We start from the raw sequence: 15,979 nt of genomic DNA, 5'->3' as shown, positions 1-15,979 counted from the left end.
ACTTAGGTGAGCTATGCGGCTTTATATTTTCCCGGTATCTTGTTTTAGAACGATCTTGATGTTGCTGTGACGAGTTGAGTGAATCAAACTCAATTCCAAGTGTTTAATGTCATATGCACAGTAATGTTGCAAGCGAAAAAGAAAATAGAAAGTAAGGAATGGTTGGCATTTCTTGAATTCCAAGACTTTAACTTTCCGAATGATATTTGAAATGACGCATTTAAATGACATCGTACGGACACCGCATCCGCACGTGTCTACGACACGTATTTGCTTCTTTGCAAGCTTTGGGAATGTTAAGGTGGTAATCAGTTTGACTGAATTATCTGACTGTTTTGTCGACATTCCCATTGTAGCGCCTTATAATCCGGTGCGCCTTATCTATGGAAGATATAGGACCAAAAACTATTTTTTGGGGGTGCGCCCTATAAGCCGGTGCGCCCTATAGTGCGGAAAATACGGTAATACAATTTGGAATGAGGCTGTAACATAACAAAATGTGGAAAAAGTGTAGCGCTGTGAATACTTTCCGGATGCACTGTATATATATATATATATATATATATATATATATATACATATATAAAAATGATGTGGCAAAGAGCAAAAGAGCAGCATTCTTATTGACCACGAGCCGCATGCGGCTCTCGAGCCACTTGTTCGCCACCCCTGAAATAGAGTTTGAAAACCCTGTTCTAGATGGAGGTGAATTAAGCCATATTGTTGATGATCCAAGTTATGACTTTTTTTTTAATGCTCCGAAGCAGGGTGCATTCAATATTAGAGACTGCTGACCTTTTGCTTATTGTTTTACTTATTTCAAGCTATAATTTTGCATGTTTTTCATAGGGTTAGTGTCTAAATTGGTTAAAATAGAAATGTAAATAGTTATTTTTTTTTCATTTTGTTATTTATTAATACCTATTTATTTTATTGTTTCGCATTGCAGGGGTTTTGTGTTTTTGTTCGACTTTCAGTCTGTGAGTGTGTAAATTTGTTTTGTATTTTACGATTATTTTTGGTAGATCTGTGAATATTCTATTTTAGATTATATGTGGTCTGCAAGGATCCCTGCTAAACATATAAAATTACTAATTACTCAATAATTTGCTGCATAATGTTTTATTTTTCTTGATAATATATCTTTAATTCCCCAAAAAAATCTTAGGAGTCGTTAGGGAGCCAAAAGAGCAGGTTTTCTAAGTGACAATGCAATAATGACAAGCTACCAGAGCTGGCGTGTCGGCATCATTTTCACGCACTTTAAAAAAAATTGGTATTGATTTATTGCTTGGTCCTTAGAGTCAGACTGCCAAGAAACATGGCAATGGCAACAATTTCAAGCATTTTTAAGCACATCACCCAAAGTAATTTTCCTGACTTTGAAATAACATCATTAAAATTTAAGCTTTTTTAAGGATTTCAAGCACCCGTACGAACCTTGATTTAAACATAGTATATGCCGTCTTATGAGCCAGAAAGCACCGGAAAAAACCAATGACTCACCGTCAGCGGCAGTGCACCGTGAGGCCAGTTCCCACAAAACCAGGCCGAAGGCGTACATGTCTATGCGAAGGAAGGAGTCGCGCTGGAAGTTGATGGCTCCCTCAAGGACTTCCGGAGCCATGTAACGCCGTGTTCCCACCTTTCACAAAAATAACATTGAGGAGGTTGCAAATGACACCGGGGCCATCTCAGATCCTACCTGGCCGTGTGTGTCTCCTGCAGATTTTCCGGCTTCGAATTTAAGCGCAAGACCAAAGTCGGCGATGCAAGCTGTGAGGTTGTTCTTCAGGAGCACGTTCTTGCTTTTGATGTCCCTGCAACACAACAACAGAAATGCTCAGTGCATGGTTTGTACATCTTTTTCATGGCCAAATTCAAGGACTTTTTACGCACTCTACAGGCCAATTTTTCAAATTTTCAAGTCCCTTCTAAGGAAGAAATCCAGAGCCGATCAAAAGAACGTTTTTTTTTGTTTACTTTGACGAAAACAAAGTTGCTAACTTGCCACTAGCACATACTTTGTGCCAATTTTAGCTGTTCCTATTTATGATCTACGATAAATTTTGTGTCAATAGTCTGCTAAAAACTGACGTGAATTCTGCCATTTTGCCTCAACAATGCATGCGCAGCTTGGCCATGTCACACTTATTTACAAACAAAAAATGGGCTCTGTAGGTGTTGGGAAATAATGGAGTTTAATACATAGGGAAAAAAAATAAAAAGTACAGTATGTCTAAAAAGCGGAAAAATGAGCCAAATGTGGAGTCATTTAATGATAATGATGGATCAATCAATTCAATCTTTCAATCTTAGAGACTGCTGATTTGTGTTTTACATGTATAATTTATATTTCTTTGTTTTTCAGAGGATCTGTGTTCAAATTGGTTCAAAAAAAGATTTATAAATATTTTTTTTGTATTTTATCATTTATTTATAGCCCTTAGAGTTAATATAGTCAACCAAGAAATTATTGTTTTGCATATTTATGGATTCCGTGTTGTTGTTTGACTTCAAATCAATTCAGAGTATAAAAAAAGAGCCGGAATCCCCATTACTAGTCTTATGCACCTGTCCTCTGGGATACAACCAGTTAGGGCCAGTGACACCATCAGTGTCAATTTTGGTCTATCAATCAAACTGCCAGGAAACATGGCAATGACATCAATGTCAAACATTTTCAAGAACTTCACCCAAAGTTCACGCAGTTTCCTGACCTTGATAATAACATTAGAATTCAAATATTTTCAAGGATTTCAAGCACCCATTGTCAGTGGGGGACGAAAATACAAATCTATATTTTTATCAAACAGCAGTGGGAGTGAGAGATATGTGGACATATCCATCAAATCAACCGATTTCATTTTGAAATTACCTTGTTTTCCAAACTACAAGGTGCACCTGAAAACGTAAAATGTCCAATCCGTACAGTATTGTTTTTGCCTATGATTTAATGAGGAACAATCGTATATTTTCCAAACTGCATAGTGCACCAAAAAAATGAAATTTTCATTACTTATCATATCTTTTGCCCTTTTATCAAAAATAATGCTTACCTGTAAGTAAGAATTGACTACAATGTACACTTGTTCTGCCCTATGATAAAAAATATATAGTGTTCTTAAGAGCCCTCCATGGTTCAACAAGTTAATTATCGTGAAAACTGAAGTGAAAGCAGCAGAAACACAGAGACTGGGAAGCACTCCAAAAGCAGGGTGCAAAGCTCGGAGAAAAATTCTCATTTGTTGTTGGGTTGTACAGTTATTTTCCGTAAGTATGAAATAGATTGTGATGACTTTTGGAGATGTTTGTTCATAGTAAGATTTTGTACACATTTTACCAACGTTTGTGACTCTGTATTAGCATGTTTTAGCTTCACACAAAATGTATCTCTATATTAAGCAAGCTAACAAAACTTTTTTAAACTTTGTTTTAGTTATATGATGACCTTATAATTGGTCGATGCCATTGCCTGAATAAACAGCAGTGAAAAGCCATGAGGTATGGTTTAGTGTTCACGATCCGTTTATCCGGCAAAAAAGGGAAACTATGGAACACAGCACTTGCAAACGTAACATTTTAATTCTTACCATGTTTGCCTGTATTTTACCACCCAATTTTTTTTGACGTATTTTACAAATAACAAGGTGCACTTAAAAACATAAAATTTGATTCTTCCCTTACTTTTTGCCTTTTCTTAACCCAAACTAATTCTTAAATTATGAAATCACTACAAGGTGCACCTGAAAACGTAAAATTTCAATTAATCCTGTATTTTTGCCTCTTTCTTCTACCCTAAGGAATCGTTAATAATAAAATTGAAGACAAAAGTGTACCTGAAAACAAAAAAACTCAATCTGTTATATTGTTTGCCTTTTTTTAACCCATAACAATTTTTAAAGGTGGAGTGCTTTATTTGAAGACTTGAAGCTGCAATTATGACTTAAGCTAGGAGATTGAGGCAGATAATAACACATGATATGCGTGCAAATACAGACAGGCTCGAATAAACTTTTTCTTTTTCCATCTTTTTGGGTTGGCTTTACTAGAAGCAAGCCTTTTCTTAATTTCACCATTTTGTTCTGCACTGACAAATACAAATGAAAACATGCAGGGACAAGCATGACATCTCTCTTCAGGACTCCTCCCAGCTCCCATTCTTCATACCTAATGTATTCCACCCTGAACAGCGCTGATAAAAGTTAAATAAAAGGAGATAGGCAATTAAACATAAAACATAAGGGCTCTTTGAACTCAGTTGTGTATTGTTAAATTGTCCTTAATAAAGAAAATATTTAACTTTCAACTTTTTAAAGGTGGTGTTGGTACTAAAAGATTCTACTTGCTGATGCTATCTTCTGGCTGATCATTATTGCAGCCTCTGTCAAGATGCTATTTTTGCATGTGCAAGTATGTGAAATTCCTATACACGCTTGAACAAACTCTTCTTTTTTCATAATTTTGGGGTTTGGGTTGGCATTTTGACTGTATTTAAACAGTCCTTTTCTTACTTTAGCCATTTTCAGACCAAGATAAAAAATACTGAGAAAATGCGCCTGAAAATTTTAAATTAATAAAAAAGAAATTAATAAAATAGCTTTCTGTTTAATTTTGTAATGATCATGTAAAAATTCTTAACAATATAATCACCATATTGCCCACCTCTAATTAAGTGATTCCCTTTAAAATATAAATGTAAAGAATCATTGAGTCACTTTTGTTTTTGTTCAACCGCTACAAAAAAAGAAACACAGATCGTGAGATTCAGGGGTAGGACCTGTGAGCGATGGAGGGCTTGTGTCCATCCTTGTGTCCCGGGATGTCTTCGTGGAGGTAGGAAAGTCCTCGGGCTGCAGTCTGCGTGATGTGGCAGAGATCGTTCCAGGAGACCACGTTCGCCTTTAGATAGTCCGTCAGCGAACCCTGTCAGGAAAAGAGCTATCGCTTAGTTTTTTTTTCCTGATTCGGTTGTGTGAAAAAAAAAAGTCATTATAATATGAACATTTATCATGTAAGACCAACTTGAATCATTATTCTTGCAGCAATTAAGTGAGAATAAATCTAACTTCTAGACAAATATGTCTCAATACATCTTGGGGACGATTAACTATTATCGCAAATGGAAGCTGATCAACATTTCAGCATTTTCAAGGCCGACTTACTCTAAAGGCCCAAGTCTTAGGCCCAATCCCATTTCTCTCACTCGGCCCTGAGAACCCTCCAGTGAGGTCCCTCGATAGAGGAGTGCCCTCCGCGAGTTGAGTGCAAAGTGGAGATGGTTTGGACAAGACTTGCAAGGTTCCACCCCTGTCCAGGAGATGGCGGTAATATTAATTGGCTGTAGACCTTAGTGACGTAAAGGCCTACGTCACATGTAAACAACTCGAGTCTCAACCTGTAGTGTGTCAGTTGGAGAGTTCGTGCAACGTTAAAAATGCCCGCTACAGCTGTGTTATTACCGATTGCCTGAAAGCTCATCATCTTTTCCGTGTCTCCAATCAACGGAGGAGAAATGTGCTATACTGAAGACAGCTTCGGCGCTATGTAGTGCTGATTCATCTTTACAAGGTACATACACTCATTAAAAAAAATGACCCGTTCGGTCAAATACAGTAAGAGTTAACATACAATGCACGTTCACATAATACCCTATGTTTGTGTAGACATAAATGGCAATCTACTTATTAGTATCTTAATGCCATTTTATGACATATAGTAGGGGTCTTGAATGTGTGACATGACGAAAAGTAAACAAACACAAGAACAATCTACCTGACCCTTAAGCTGACATAATATCGTCACCAAACTTCCCTGTACGACCCAAAAACCTTAGTTCATAAGGAATTTAATTCAAAAGAGTTGTCATTGGATATAAAAAAGGTCATTTCAACATTTTTTCATGATGCTTACATCACAGTTAAAGCGGTCTTTTTCTTTTCTATGCCCACATTTATGTCTAAATTGTTTGTTATCTATTGTGTTCCAGAGTGGCTGTCCCATAAGCGTGGACAGGTTGGACAGGAATGTTCCCATCCTGTGCTTATGGTTGGATGTGGAGTCAGAACTCATTCAGGACTTAAGTTTGAGCAAGAAGGTTATGTGGTCCCTGCAGGAGCTGCTAAAGAGGGAACAGGGCCGTGGCTGGAGGTCCTGATCTACGTGTACTGGCTGGCCCACGCTCTGTCCTACCGTGTGGTGTCACGGGTCTTCAGGGTTCCCAGGTCCACCGTACAAAGAATTGTCCACAGTTAATATAGAATAAATTGCCCAAAAGCCATATTTTAGGCTCTGGAAGTCAGACCCACATTTGCATTATGTGCTTTTCTGCATTACTATTCAATAAACATCTTCATTTTGAGTAACACCTTGGTGGTTTATTTCATAATGATGTGAGATACTGTGTGTGAACTATGTGACTGTTGGACAGAAAACAACTACAAATCACTCCAGCTTAAATAATAGTTTACTTTCAGAAAAACAAACTCACATTGGGCCAAAATACATAATAGTAAATAAATAATGTGTCACAAATTTTAACAAAAATATACCAATACTTCCATGAAGCTGGAAAACACAAACTGGAACTTCATTGAGTTCTTAATAAAAAAAAAATATTTGCCTTTTATAAAACAAAGGGAAACATTGCAGAGATGTCACTGTTCTGGAAATTTGTCCACGAGCTTCCCAAAGGACAGGAACCGCTCAGTTTTAGCCACAGTTTCTTCGAGCCTTTTCCTCACTCCGGCAGACTCCACTTTCAAAAAGTCAAGGAGTGTATCGTGCTTCCTTTTTTTTTGGGTGATTTGGGGTTTGGCGCCGGATTAGAAGGTGCCAACGACGTGCCCGGTGGTGTGGATGGCGTGGTAGCTGTGATGGTAAATAGCTCTTCGACGGGACGTTCTACAGTGGCCTTTAGGTTGGGTGGAAAAAACAAGAATTACTTAATGCTGATGTATTGTACAAAAACAACTGTGTATAGGATGCTCAACAAGTTGATGTGAGACAGGAAATTATAGGATGTGTTCTGGATAATTATTTGATAGTGAATAGATACACAAAATTGACATGTTATTCTTATGGCTGTATGAGCCTTCTATTGGCCAGCATCACATATGCTTTAGAATTGTCTCCACATTTGGACAACATTTTGAGAAGGTAATTAGTTTACTTAATATGTGTTTACAGAGAAGGCAGTGGACTATGTGATAGTAGTTTGTTTCAACTGTATTTCCACGTGAAATTCGGAGACATTACTCATAATGCATGATGAAAACTAATGCATTCTGATCTCACATGAAAGAATCATATTGTAAATAAAACACGACACCCGAAATTGTGTGCAGTAAACAAGCGCTTATGTCCAGAACGGTATTCTGACTATGCTCCTTTAGCGACTGGCCATGTACAGTAGATGTAAAAGCACGACTCGTTCAAGATAAAAACAGGGATGGGCTGAACCGTGATTTTCTGCACAGTTATCCTACTTTACAGTTTGTAGCGTGAAGATTTTTTTTTTTGCCAGCTCCCTTGGTAGATTAGTGCACTTCGTAAAGTAGCGATTTTGCAATGTTCGTGTTTTAACGCGAAAATACGATTTTCTATTGCATTTACGTCTAACTAAGATATCTCAATACATTTTGTTGCAAAAACATGCGTGGTTGTGGAAAACTACTTACATTTGTGCGGTTCCTTTTCGGGCATGTTTGTTGATATTGAGAATTCGCAAAGCCTTCTGGGTAGTCACTTCGCTGCCAAGTGAGGTCGAGAGCCCCCTCGGTCTTGAAGTGGTTACGACATGGTTTGAGGGCACTTCTGCCTCGGTCTTGAGAGTATCGGGACACACCCCATTTTCACGTGAACGCGCAAACCGAGTGACTAGGGCACATAGCGAGTGAAAGTGCGAAGAATGGGACGCAGCCTTAGACTCCAGCTGAGGAAACAGTGTTAAGGGAGGTAATTTACGTGCCACCTAACTCTGATGTCTTTCTACGAGTGCAACCTTGCCCAAAAAAGTCCTTTAACGCAAATGTTTTGCTAGCAATTTCTAGTACAGCCATGTCCGAGGTCCGACCTGGGGGCCAGTCACCGCCCGTGACCATATTTTTACTGGGCCTCGGCCTCTGTCATAGGATTAATAATATGTGGCCCGCCAGTAATGTTGACAGCAGTATAAAAAAAATTTGTACGAAAAAAATATTTTCCTTTCACCAGATGATGGGAGTAGCTGTTTGCCACTTTGCCCTTAGCTTTCTGTGAGAATTTTAGCCCACCCCATTTCCGACATGGCGACTGTAACTAAACAAAGGAGAGTTCGCTGTGAAGGCTTCCAGGACAAGAGGAAATTGGAGTACTTTTTCATTGGAGTTCGAAACAACTGCTTCTGCCTAATTTGGCAAGAGACTGTGGCTGTTTTCAATTAATGTAATAGCGACACTACCAGACCAAACATGTACTACAAAAGCTAACGGGAAACGAATGCTGTGAAAAGGTGAAGCAACTGGAAGCAGTTTTTAAGGCACAGTGGCGCTTTTTCATGAGACACGCGTGTCATATAAAATGCAACAAAAGCGAGTTACGAGGTCACAACGGTCGCACTTCAAACCTTTTACGGACTGAGTTATTTAAAGACAAAGAGTGATATGACTCTAGCCACCTCCCACTAGGGGATATGGCTCTAATATATATATATATATATATATATATATATATATATATATTTTTATATATATATGGACACCCCTGTCCTAGTCGAAAGATTAATGCACTACAAAGTATTAATTTTAACCCGAGCACTACCAGAGAGGGATCAAATTATCTTTTTGTGGAGAAACCCCAGAGAGGGAACAACTGACCCCAGAGATTTCAACTAACATCCTGCCTTTGGGTGTGAATGGCTGCCTTTGTTTTGTAAAACGTGACCATTACTGGGGCACTCCAGGGGGGGAAACATGCTTGAAGTTTTTTCCTGTAGTGTATTAAAATAAAGAAAATGGCAATGATTATATCTTTTGAAGCAGGGTACAGCTCTTTGAGAGGTAGGAAAAAAAGGAAAATATAATGATAACCAATTTTATACAGAGACACAGAGAGAGAGACAGAAACACAGAGAGAGAACAAAATGAAACTTAGTACGGATTTTAAAGTTGATGTTTTTTGGGGCGCCTTGATCATAGCCCTGCCAACACAGAGAGAGAGAGGGACAGAGAGAGAAAGATAGAGCGAGAGAAAGCATGAAAGGGAGCAAGAAAGAAATAAAGAGAACGAGAAAGAAATAAAGACAGAGCAAGAGAGAGAGAGAGAGAGAAAAAGTGAGAGAAAGAGAGAGTAAGTAAGAAGATAAAAAGAAAGAGAGTAAAGAAGAGAAAGAAAGAAAAAAGAAAGTGAGGGAAAAAGAAGAAGAGAGAGGGAAGTTTTTGGCAAATACAGTGGGACCTCGCTACTTCGCACTTTGACGTTCGCGGGTTCAGAGCTTTGCGGGCCTAAAAAAAAAAAAATAATAAAATAAAATAATTTAATTAATTAATTTATTTATTTATTTTTAAAGCATTTTTGAAGGGGCGTCGCTACTTCGTGGTTCCACGTTCGCGGGTTCAGAGCTTTGCAGGTCTAAAAAATAATAATAATAAAATTAAAATAAGTTAAAAAAAATAAAAAAACATCTTTTTAAGCATTTTTGAAGGGGGGTCGCTACTTCGTGGTTCCACGTTCGCAGGTTCAGAGCTTCGCAGGTCTAAAAATTAATAATAATGACACAAAATAAAAAAAATAAAAATAAAAATGTAAGCATTTTTGAAGGGGCGCCGCTACTTCGCAGATTTTCACTTTTCGTGGGTGGTTTTGGTCCCCATTAACCAGGTCTAAAAAAATAATAATAATTAAAAATAAAAAAAAATCTCGGATTTTCACTTTTCGCGGGTGGTTTTGGTCCCCATTAACCGCGATAACCGAGGTCCCACTGTAGATCCTTTTGGCAGCATGATGCATACAGTCGAAAGACAGTATGAAAGACGCTATGATTTGAATTGGCCAATAGGCATCGGAAATCTCAAGTCAAGAGGTGCTGATCAATCAGTGCGTATCTTGGCTGCCCCCTACACCCCACTTCTTGCCTACTGGCAATCAAGGCGGCACAGTGAGAGCGGGGCTGCAGGAAGCATCTGTTGTTGTTTTTTTTTTTTTATTGATTTTTTTAAAAAATCCCATCTTTTCTTTTACCATATGTTCACAAGCATAAGGCACACATAAAAGTTTTTCTTTAAACTGTGCAGCGCTGTCTATTGTGTCTATTGTCTATCTCATGTTAAGCGGCGATGAAGCTGCCGTTCACATAGCAGACCTCAATGCTTAATTATGATTATTGGGTGAATTCTGATGTTTTTGTGAGATCGTTCAGATTTCCAGGTAAATGGGACTTTTATGTGTCTACTGTGACTTTTAAGCATCTATTTGCTTGCCATCATATCCCTCTTGAGAACGCGTGACGTCACACATTGTTAGCAGAAATGCTAATGGATGCTAACGCCGTAGCGTATCTAGCAATTTGAAAGTTATTGTGCTACCGGAGGCAGAACAAATTAGTCCTCCCTCATATTAATTAAATCCAAAACCTCACTTTCCCTCCATGGAACGCTCTCAGTGTTTTCGTTCGCAATAGTGTTGATTTCTATGCCACACAGAAGAAAATGGAAACCTTGAGAGAATTGAAGAATAATGAATCAAAGGTTTGCAAGTGGAGCTGAAAAACGTACCCTGACAAGTTTGTATCCGTGTGTTTTACGATGTAATCAATACTTCAATAAACCGAACTCAGTTTTGCTACCGCTGAATTTTTAAATATGCACACTAATATGCTTCTCTTGCCGGCAAAAAAATATATATATATAAATATTGTTTAAACATTAAATGGTAGTAAAGTGATATTGCTATGATGTTGTCCAATTAAAAAGTGAACGAGAGAGAACAAGAGAAAGAGAGAGCGAGAGAGAGATGCCATCCATTCACAACAGCCTGAGCCATGCGACTGATTGTGGCTGAGCTCTCCAGTGCTTCATACATATTGTGAAGATGTTGAGGAGACACGGCAAAGCTATGCTACTACGTCTATGGAAAATACAAATATATTCTAACACGGAGCATAAATGCTTTGAATATTTCACGTTAAATATTAAGGCATAGCATAAGGTCTTCTTTTAATTCCATCAGGCCCATGACTGTGATGTCTTGTTTGGCCCTTATCGGTTCGATATCCATCTGCCATATACAGGGTTCATGCACCAATCTTTTGGTCAAATGCAAGCACTTTTCAGGCGCTTTCAAGGCAAATATTTCATTTTTTCCAGTACCTTCAAAGGAGAAAATGCAGTGCCAATCAAAAGAACTTTGTTATATTTTTACTTTGATTAGTAAATTAAGATGCTATTTTGCTGCTAGCACATACATTGTCATGAATTCTGACATTATGCTTCTACTATACACACGCAGCTTGGCTACGTCACACTTGACACAGGGTTATATAAATGTTGGGTATTAATCAAGACAAAAAATGAAGAACTGTAGGTATTGAAAGGAGATAAATGAGCCAGTACATTCAATTTTTCAATCTTAAAGACTGCTAAACCTTTTGTTTTACTTAATTTATATTTTTTGCATGTTTTTCACAAACTTCTGTGTCTAATTCGGTTAAAATAGAACTGTAAATATTTAATTTAGCATTTTATCAAATATAGTACTAAAAAGTTAATATATTTTCACTTGCATTTTATTATTTATTGCACTTTTTTGGTAGATCTGTGAATATTTTAACTTAAATTTCATGTGTTTTTCAGGGATAACTATGAAATTACTAATTACTAAATAATTTAGTGCACAATGTTTTATTATTATTATTGATAAATATGAATTAAAAAAACAACAACAACCTGGTTAACTGTTTGGGAGCTGAAAGAGTCGCCTCTTTTCATTAAGCTGAGCTGAAAGAGCTGGTTTTCTAAATAGAGCTGTCTTCTTGGGTGCGACCGGTTGGGGGCGGTGATACTCCACATGACAACGCCATAATGACAAGCCACCAAAGCAGGCATGTTGCATTTTCATTGTGATCATTGTTCATTTATCGCATGGTCTATAGGGACAGACTCACAATAAACCTGGCAAATGCGACAATATCAAGCACTTCACCCAAAATTAAAGCATTTTCCTGACTTAAATTCAAGGATTTTTAAGGATTTCAAGCACCTGTACGAACCCTGCTTATACTGACCATCCACACATCCAGAAAAAGTCACATGTATTTGTTTTCTGACCTTTTCATGATAAGTAGTAATGAGCCACAGCTCCAAGTCCAGGTTGTGGTTCCTCTTCTCCACGCCGATGAAGTGGAGAATATTTTCGTGTTTCATACCACTCACGCTGTAAATCTCGTACTCGTTCTGCCAAGAAAGCTTGTCCTATGAGATGGAAGCGCAAACAATGATTTCTCCTATGTAAAACAGTTGGGTCAAAAGTAACCCAATATAAGCCTGGACTAATCAATTACTAAGGTGAATTTGACCCAACCTCCAACATTATATCACTTTTAAACCCCAAGTGTTTTTTTCCTTTTAATTAAGGGTCCAGTGTGCATTATTTGACCATTAGATGTTGCTGTATCGGGTAGTGCAACCAAAAACAAATGCTAAAAAGCACAAAAAAGAATACAAAGTACAAAGACTCAAAGTGACCCAACAGCATTACTTTTCTTCCAATTGTTTTTGTAGCCTTTCACAAGGTTCTTGGGGTTCCCGTAGCAGGATAGAGAACAATCATGTCAGCTCCTCTAGGTGAGCCTCATGTTATGTAAAAAAAAAATAAAAAAAAATAATAACTTTTCAGCCTGACAGTATTTAAAAAAAATGCACAATTATATGATACCGTAGTTTTGCTATACTAGAAGATGCAAAATAATACACACGTGGCTGTGGAAGTACGGACAATACAATAAAATTGACTTCCCTGAATTGGGTTATATTTAAAAATCTAAAAGAAACTCTAAAAAATAAGACCTTTTTCAAAAGATTGGTTGTTCCTCCTAAAAGCTCCCTAATTTTACCTGCTAATGATGTGGTTGGTGGTGCTAATTCTGAACACAACATACGAGTTAACCTTACTTTCAATAATGAATTTTCTTAACATAGACTGGGAGGTTACTGGTTCAAGCCTCGGCCGAGTCATACCTAAGACTTACAACATTGGTACTCATTGCCTCCCTGCATGGCATTAGGGGTTGGAATTGGGGGGGTTTGGTCACCTAATGACTCCCAACACATTAGTTGGGTTGAGCGAGGGGGCTGGGAATCCCCTTCTCTGTATCAATCTCCCAGAAAGAGTCAGGAATGTGTTCTTGACTCTAGCCACCTCCCACTAGGGGGATATGGCTCTGATATATATATATATATATTTTTTTTTTTTTAATGCATATAAAACTGGGTGCCCTCTGCACTCATTTGTAAGTAAAGTAGCTCTCAAAGTAAAAAAGTTTGGAGACCCCCACACTAAACAAATACATTTTGATGAACACCTGAATAGGAAAGATCTTCACAGCCATGTATTCGTTGAGAAGCTGGGCCTTCCACACGCAGCCAAAGCGCCCCCTGGCTTTCAGTTCAATCAGCTGTAGCGGTTTTGGTCCCAGGATGGGAGACGGCGGTGATGGTCCTGGATCCTGGAGGAGAAGGCAAAGTAAGAAAACCGAAAAAGAAAAGAAAACTTGGCATGCTGTTGCTTTTGTCCACATTGCCAACAACTCACTATGCAAAAAGACTTGTGCCCACAGGAGGCGATGTTAAGTGACAGTTACGATGTAGTTGGAAGTCGAGAACAAAAATAATAATAATAATAAAGATTTCGGCCTGTAAGAGTGCAAATGCCTACATGAATGACATCATGTGAAACATTTAAATATCAATACATTATTTGAAACCCTGGACTTGGAAAAGGTGTATGACAGAGTTGATAGGCGTTGTGGCAAGTGATGGTAACGTATGGAGTGGGTGGAAAGTTGTTGGAAACATTGAAGAGTTTTTATGTGAACAGCAGAGCATGTGAAAGAGTATTGAGTGAGACAAGTGAGTGGTTTCCTGTGTTGACTGGTGTGAGACAGGGGTGTGTGATGTCACCATGCCTGTTTAATGTGTACATGGATGGTGTGGTGAGAGAGGCGAATGCAAGAGTATTTGGCAGACGTGTAGAGATTATGAATAAGAGTGGAACGGTGTGGTAAGTCAGTTGTTGTTTGCAGATGACACGGCGCTTGTGGCTGATTCTGAGGAAACATTGATAACATTGGTAAAAGAGTTTGGAAGATTGTGTGATAGGTGTAAGTTATGTGTAAATATTGGGAAGAGTAAGGTGATGAAGTGTTCACGTGATGAAGTGGGCATGACGTTAGAAATAAGGTTGCATGGACATGTGCTGGAAGTTGAAAGCTTTAGGTACTTGGGTTGTGATATGGCTGCAGTCGGTGGAATGGAGTGCGAGGTATTGCACAGAGTGAATCAAGGAGGCAAGGTTTTGGGTGCTCTGTGGAGAGTGATGAGCAACAAGAGTATGAGTATGGATGTTAAGAGGGGACTGTATGAGAGTATGATTGTGCCGACTGTGTTGTATGGTGCAGATACTTGGAGCCTGTGAACGCAGATTTAAGAAGGAAATTAAATGTTTTTGAGATTAAGTGTTTGAGGAGTATGTTAGGAGTGACAAGATTGGATAGAATGAGAAATGAAATTGAGAGACAGAACTGGAGTAGTCGTGGAACTGAGCAAGCGTGTTGATAAGAGAGTACTCTGTTGGTTTGGACACATGGAGAGGATGGATGATGAGCGAATGTTGAAGAGGATCTACAGAGCAGAAGTCAATGGATGGAGACCAAGAAGAAGGCCGCGATTGACGTGGATGGATGGTGTTATGAATGCACTGCAGGAAAGAGGTCTAAATCTAGTGAAAGCTAGAGCTATTGTTGGTGGTAGGAATGAGTGGAGAGGTGTTGTAAAAGGATAGTGGGATGTTTAGGCGCGTTCTAAAGGATGGGCAGGGCACCTGTATGATGCAGCAGGGGTAAACCAGTGAAAGCTGTCGGGCCCTGCTGTTGAACAGAAGAGTGTGTTGTGTCACCCTGACCCGAGTGACATGGCCGCTTTCTCGTGTCCTGTTTCATCTGGAGGGACGAAGGCATGACCAACTTAGGTGCCGAGGTGCCTAACTTGTTTAGGTGTTTGGGCATTTGGTTGGCCATGGTCCAAATTTTTTTTTGTGTGTGTTTTTTGCTATGTTTTCCCTTTCACTTTCTTTGTTATTATATGTGTTTGTCTTGCTGTCAGTCACCCCTCTTGAGGGATATGACCAAGGTAGATAGATTTTAAACCCTTGTAAGTTGCAACCCTAATAAACAATATTTTTTATTTTAAATGTATTTTCATTCAGTACTTATTCAAAGAATTCCTAGCTAAACTTGCATCACATGTTTTTTCTAATCAACTGTCTTTTGAAGACAAAAGTAAATTGCCTTTGTCATAATCAAGGTCAGTACACCTTTTTCATTGCCAAATTGAAGCCCTTTTTCAAGCACTTAAAAGTCCAACTTTTCATTTTTTCCAGTAACCTCAAAGGAAAAGAACGTTTTTTTTCGTTGTTGATTTTGACGACTAAAATAAAGTAGCTTTCTGCTAGCACATGCTTTGTACTATTTAGCTGTTCCAACTGTGATCTCGGATCTTTTTTTGTCAATGGGCTGGTATAAACTGCTATGAATTCTGCCATTCTGCTTTAACAATGCACGCTCAGCTTCAATACATCACACTTGTTTACATACACGGAAAGAGCTCCGTAGGTGTTGGGTGATATTGAGTTTAATATGGAAGACATTTTTTAGTAGATCTCTGAATATTTTAGTTCATAATTCATGTGTGAGAAAAGAGACATACGAAAACATACCAAATTATTAATC

At 38.4% G+C, this 15,979-nt stretch overlaps 1 protein-coding gene across 2 annotated transcripts in view; it reads right to left on the bottom strand.

Moving 5' to 3' along the window:
* Positions 1–15,979, bottom strand: part of LOC148370531 (activin receptor type-2A-like) — a 122,911-nt gene that overhangs the window by 18,384 nt on the left and 88,548 nt on the right. For both annotated transcript variants that reach the window (XM_088333051.1, XM_088333052.1), the window contains 5 exons: positions 13,556–13,699; positions 12,303–12,446; positions 4,781–4,926; positions 1,706–1,820; positions 1,507–1,645 (listed from right to left, as the gene is read on the bottom strand). In XM_088333051.1, coding sequence (XP_088189177.1) covers positions 1,507–1,645; positions 1,706–1,820; positions 4,781–4,926; positions 12,303–12,446; positions 13,556–13,699 — 688 coding nt within the window. The remainder of the gene's footprint in view (positions 1–1,506; positions 1,646–1,705; positions 1,821–4,780; positions 4,927–12,302; positions 12,447–13,555; positions 13,700–15,979) is intronic.

The sequence above is a fragment of the Urocampus carinirostris genome, chromosome 3, assembly GCF_059441175.1.
Source record: "Urocampus carinirostris isolate Australia breed hairy pipefish chromosome 3, RoL_Ucar_1.0, whole genome shotgun sequence".
NCBI classification, from domain to species: domain Eukaryota; kingdom Metazoa; phylum Chordata; class Actinopteri; order Syngnathiformes; family Syngnathidae; genus Urocampus; species Urocampus carinirostris.
Note: the sequence above shows the minus strand (reverse complement) of the source record. Positions and strands in the feature narration are given on the sequence as shown.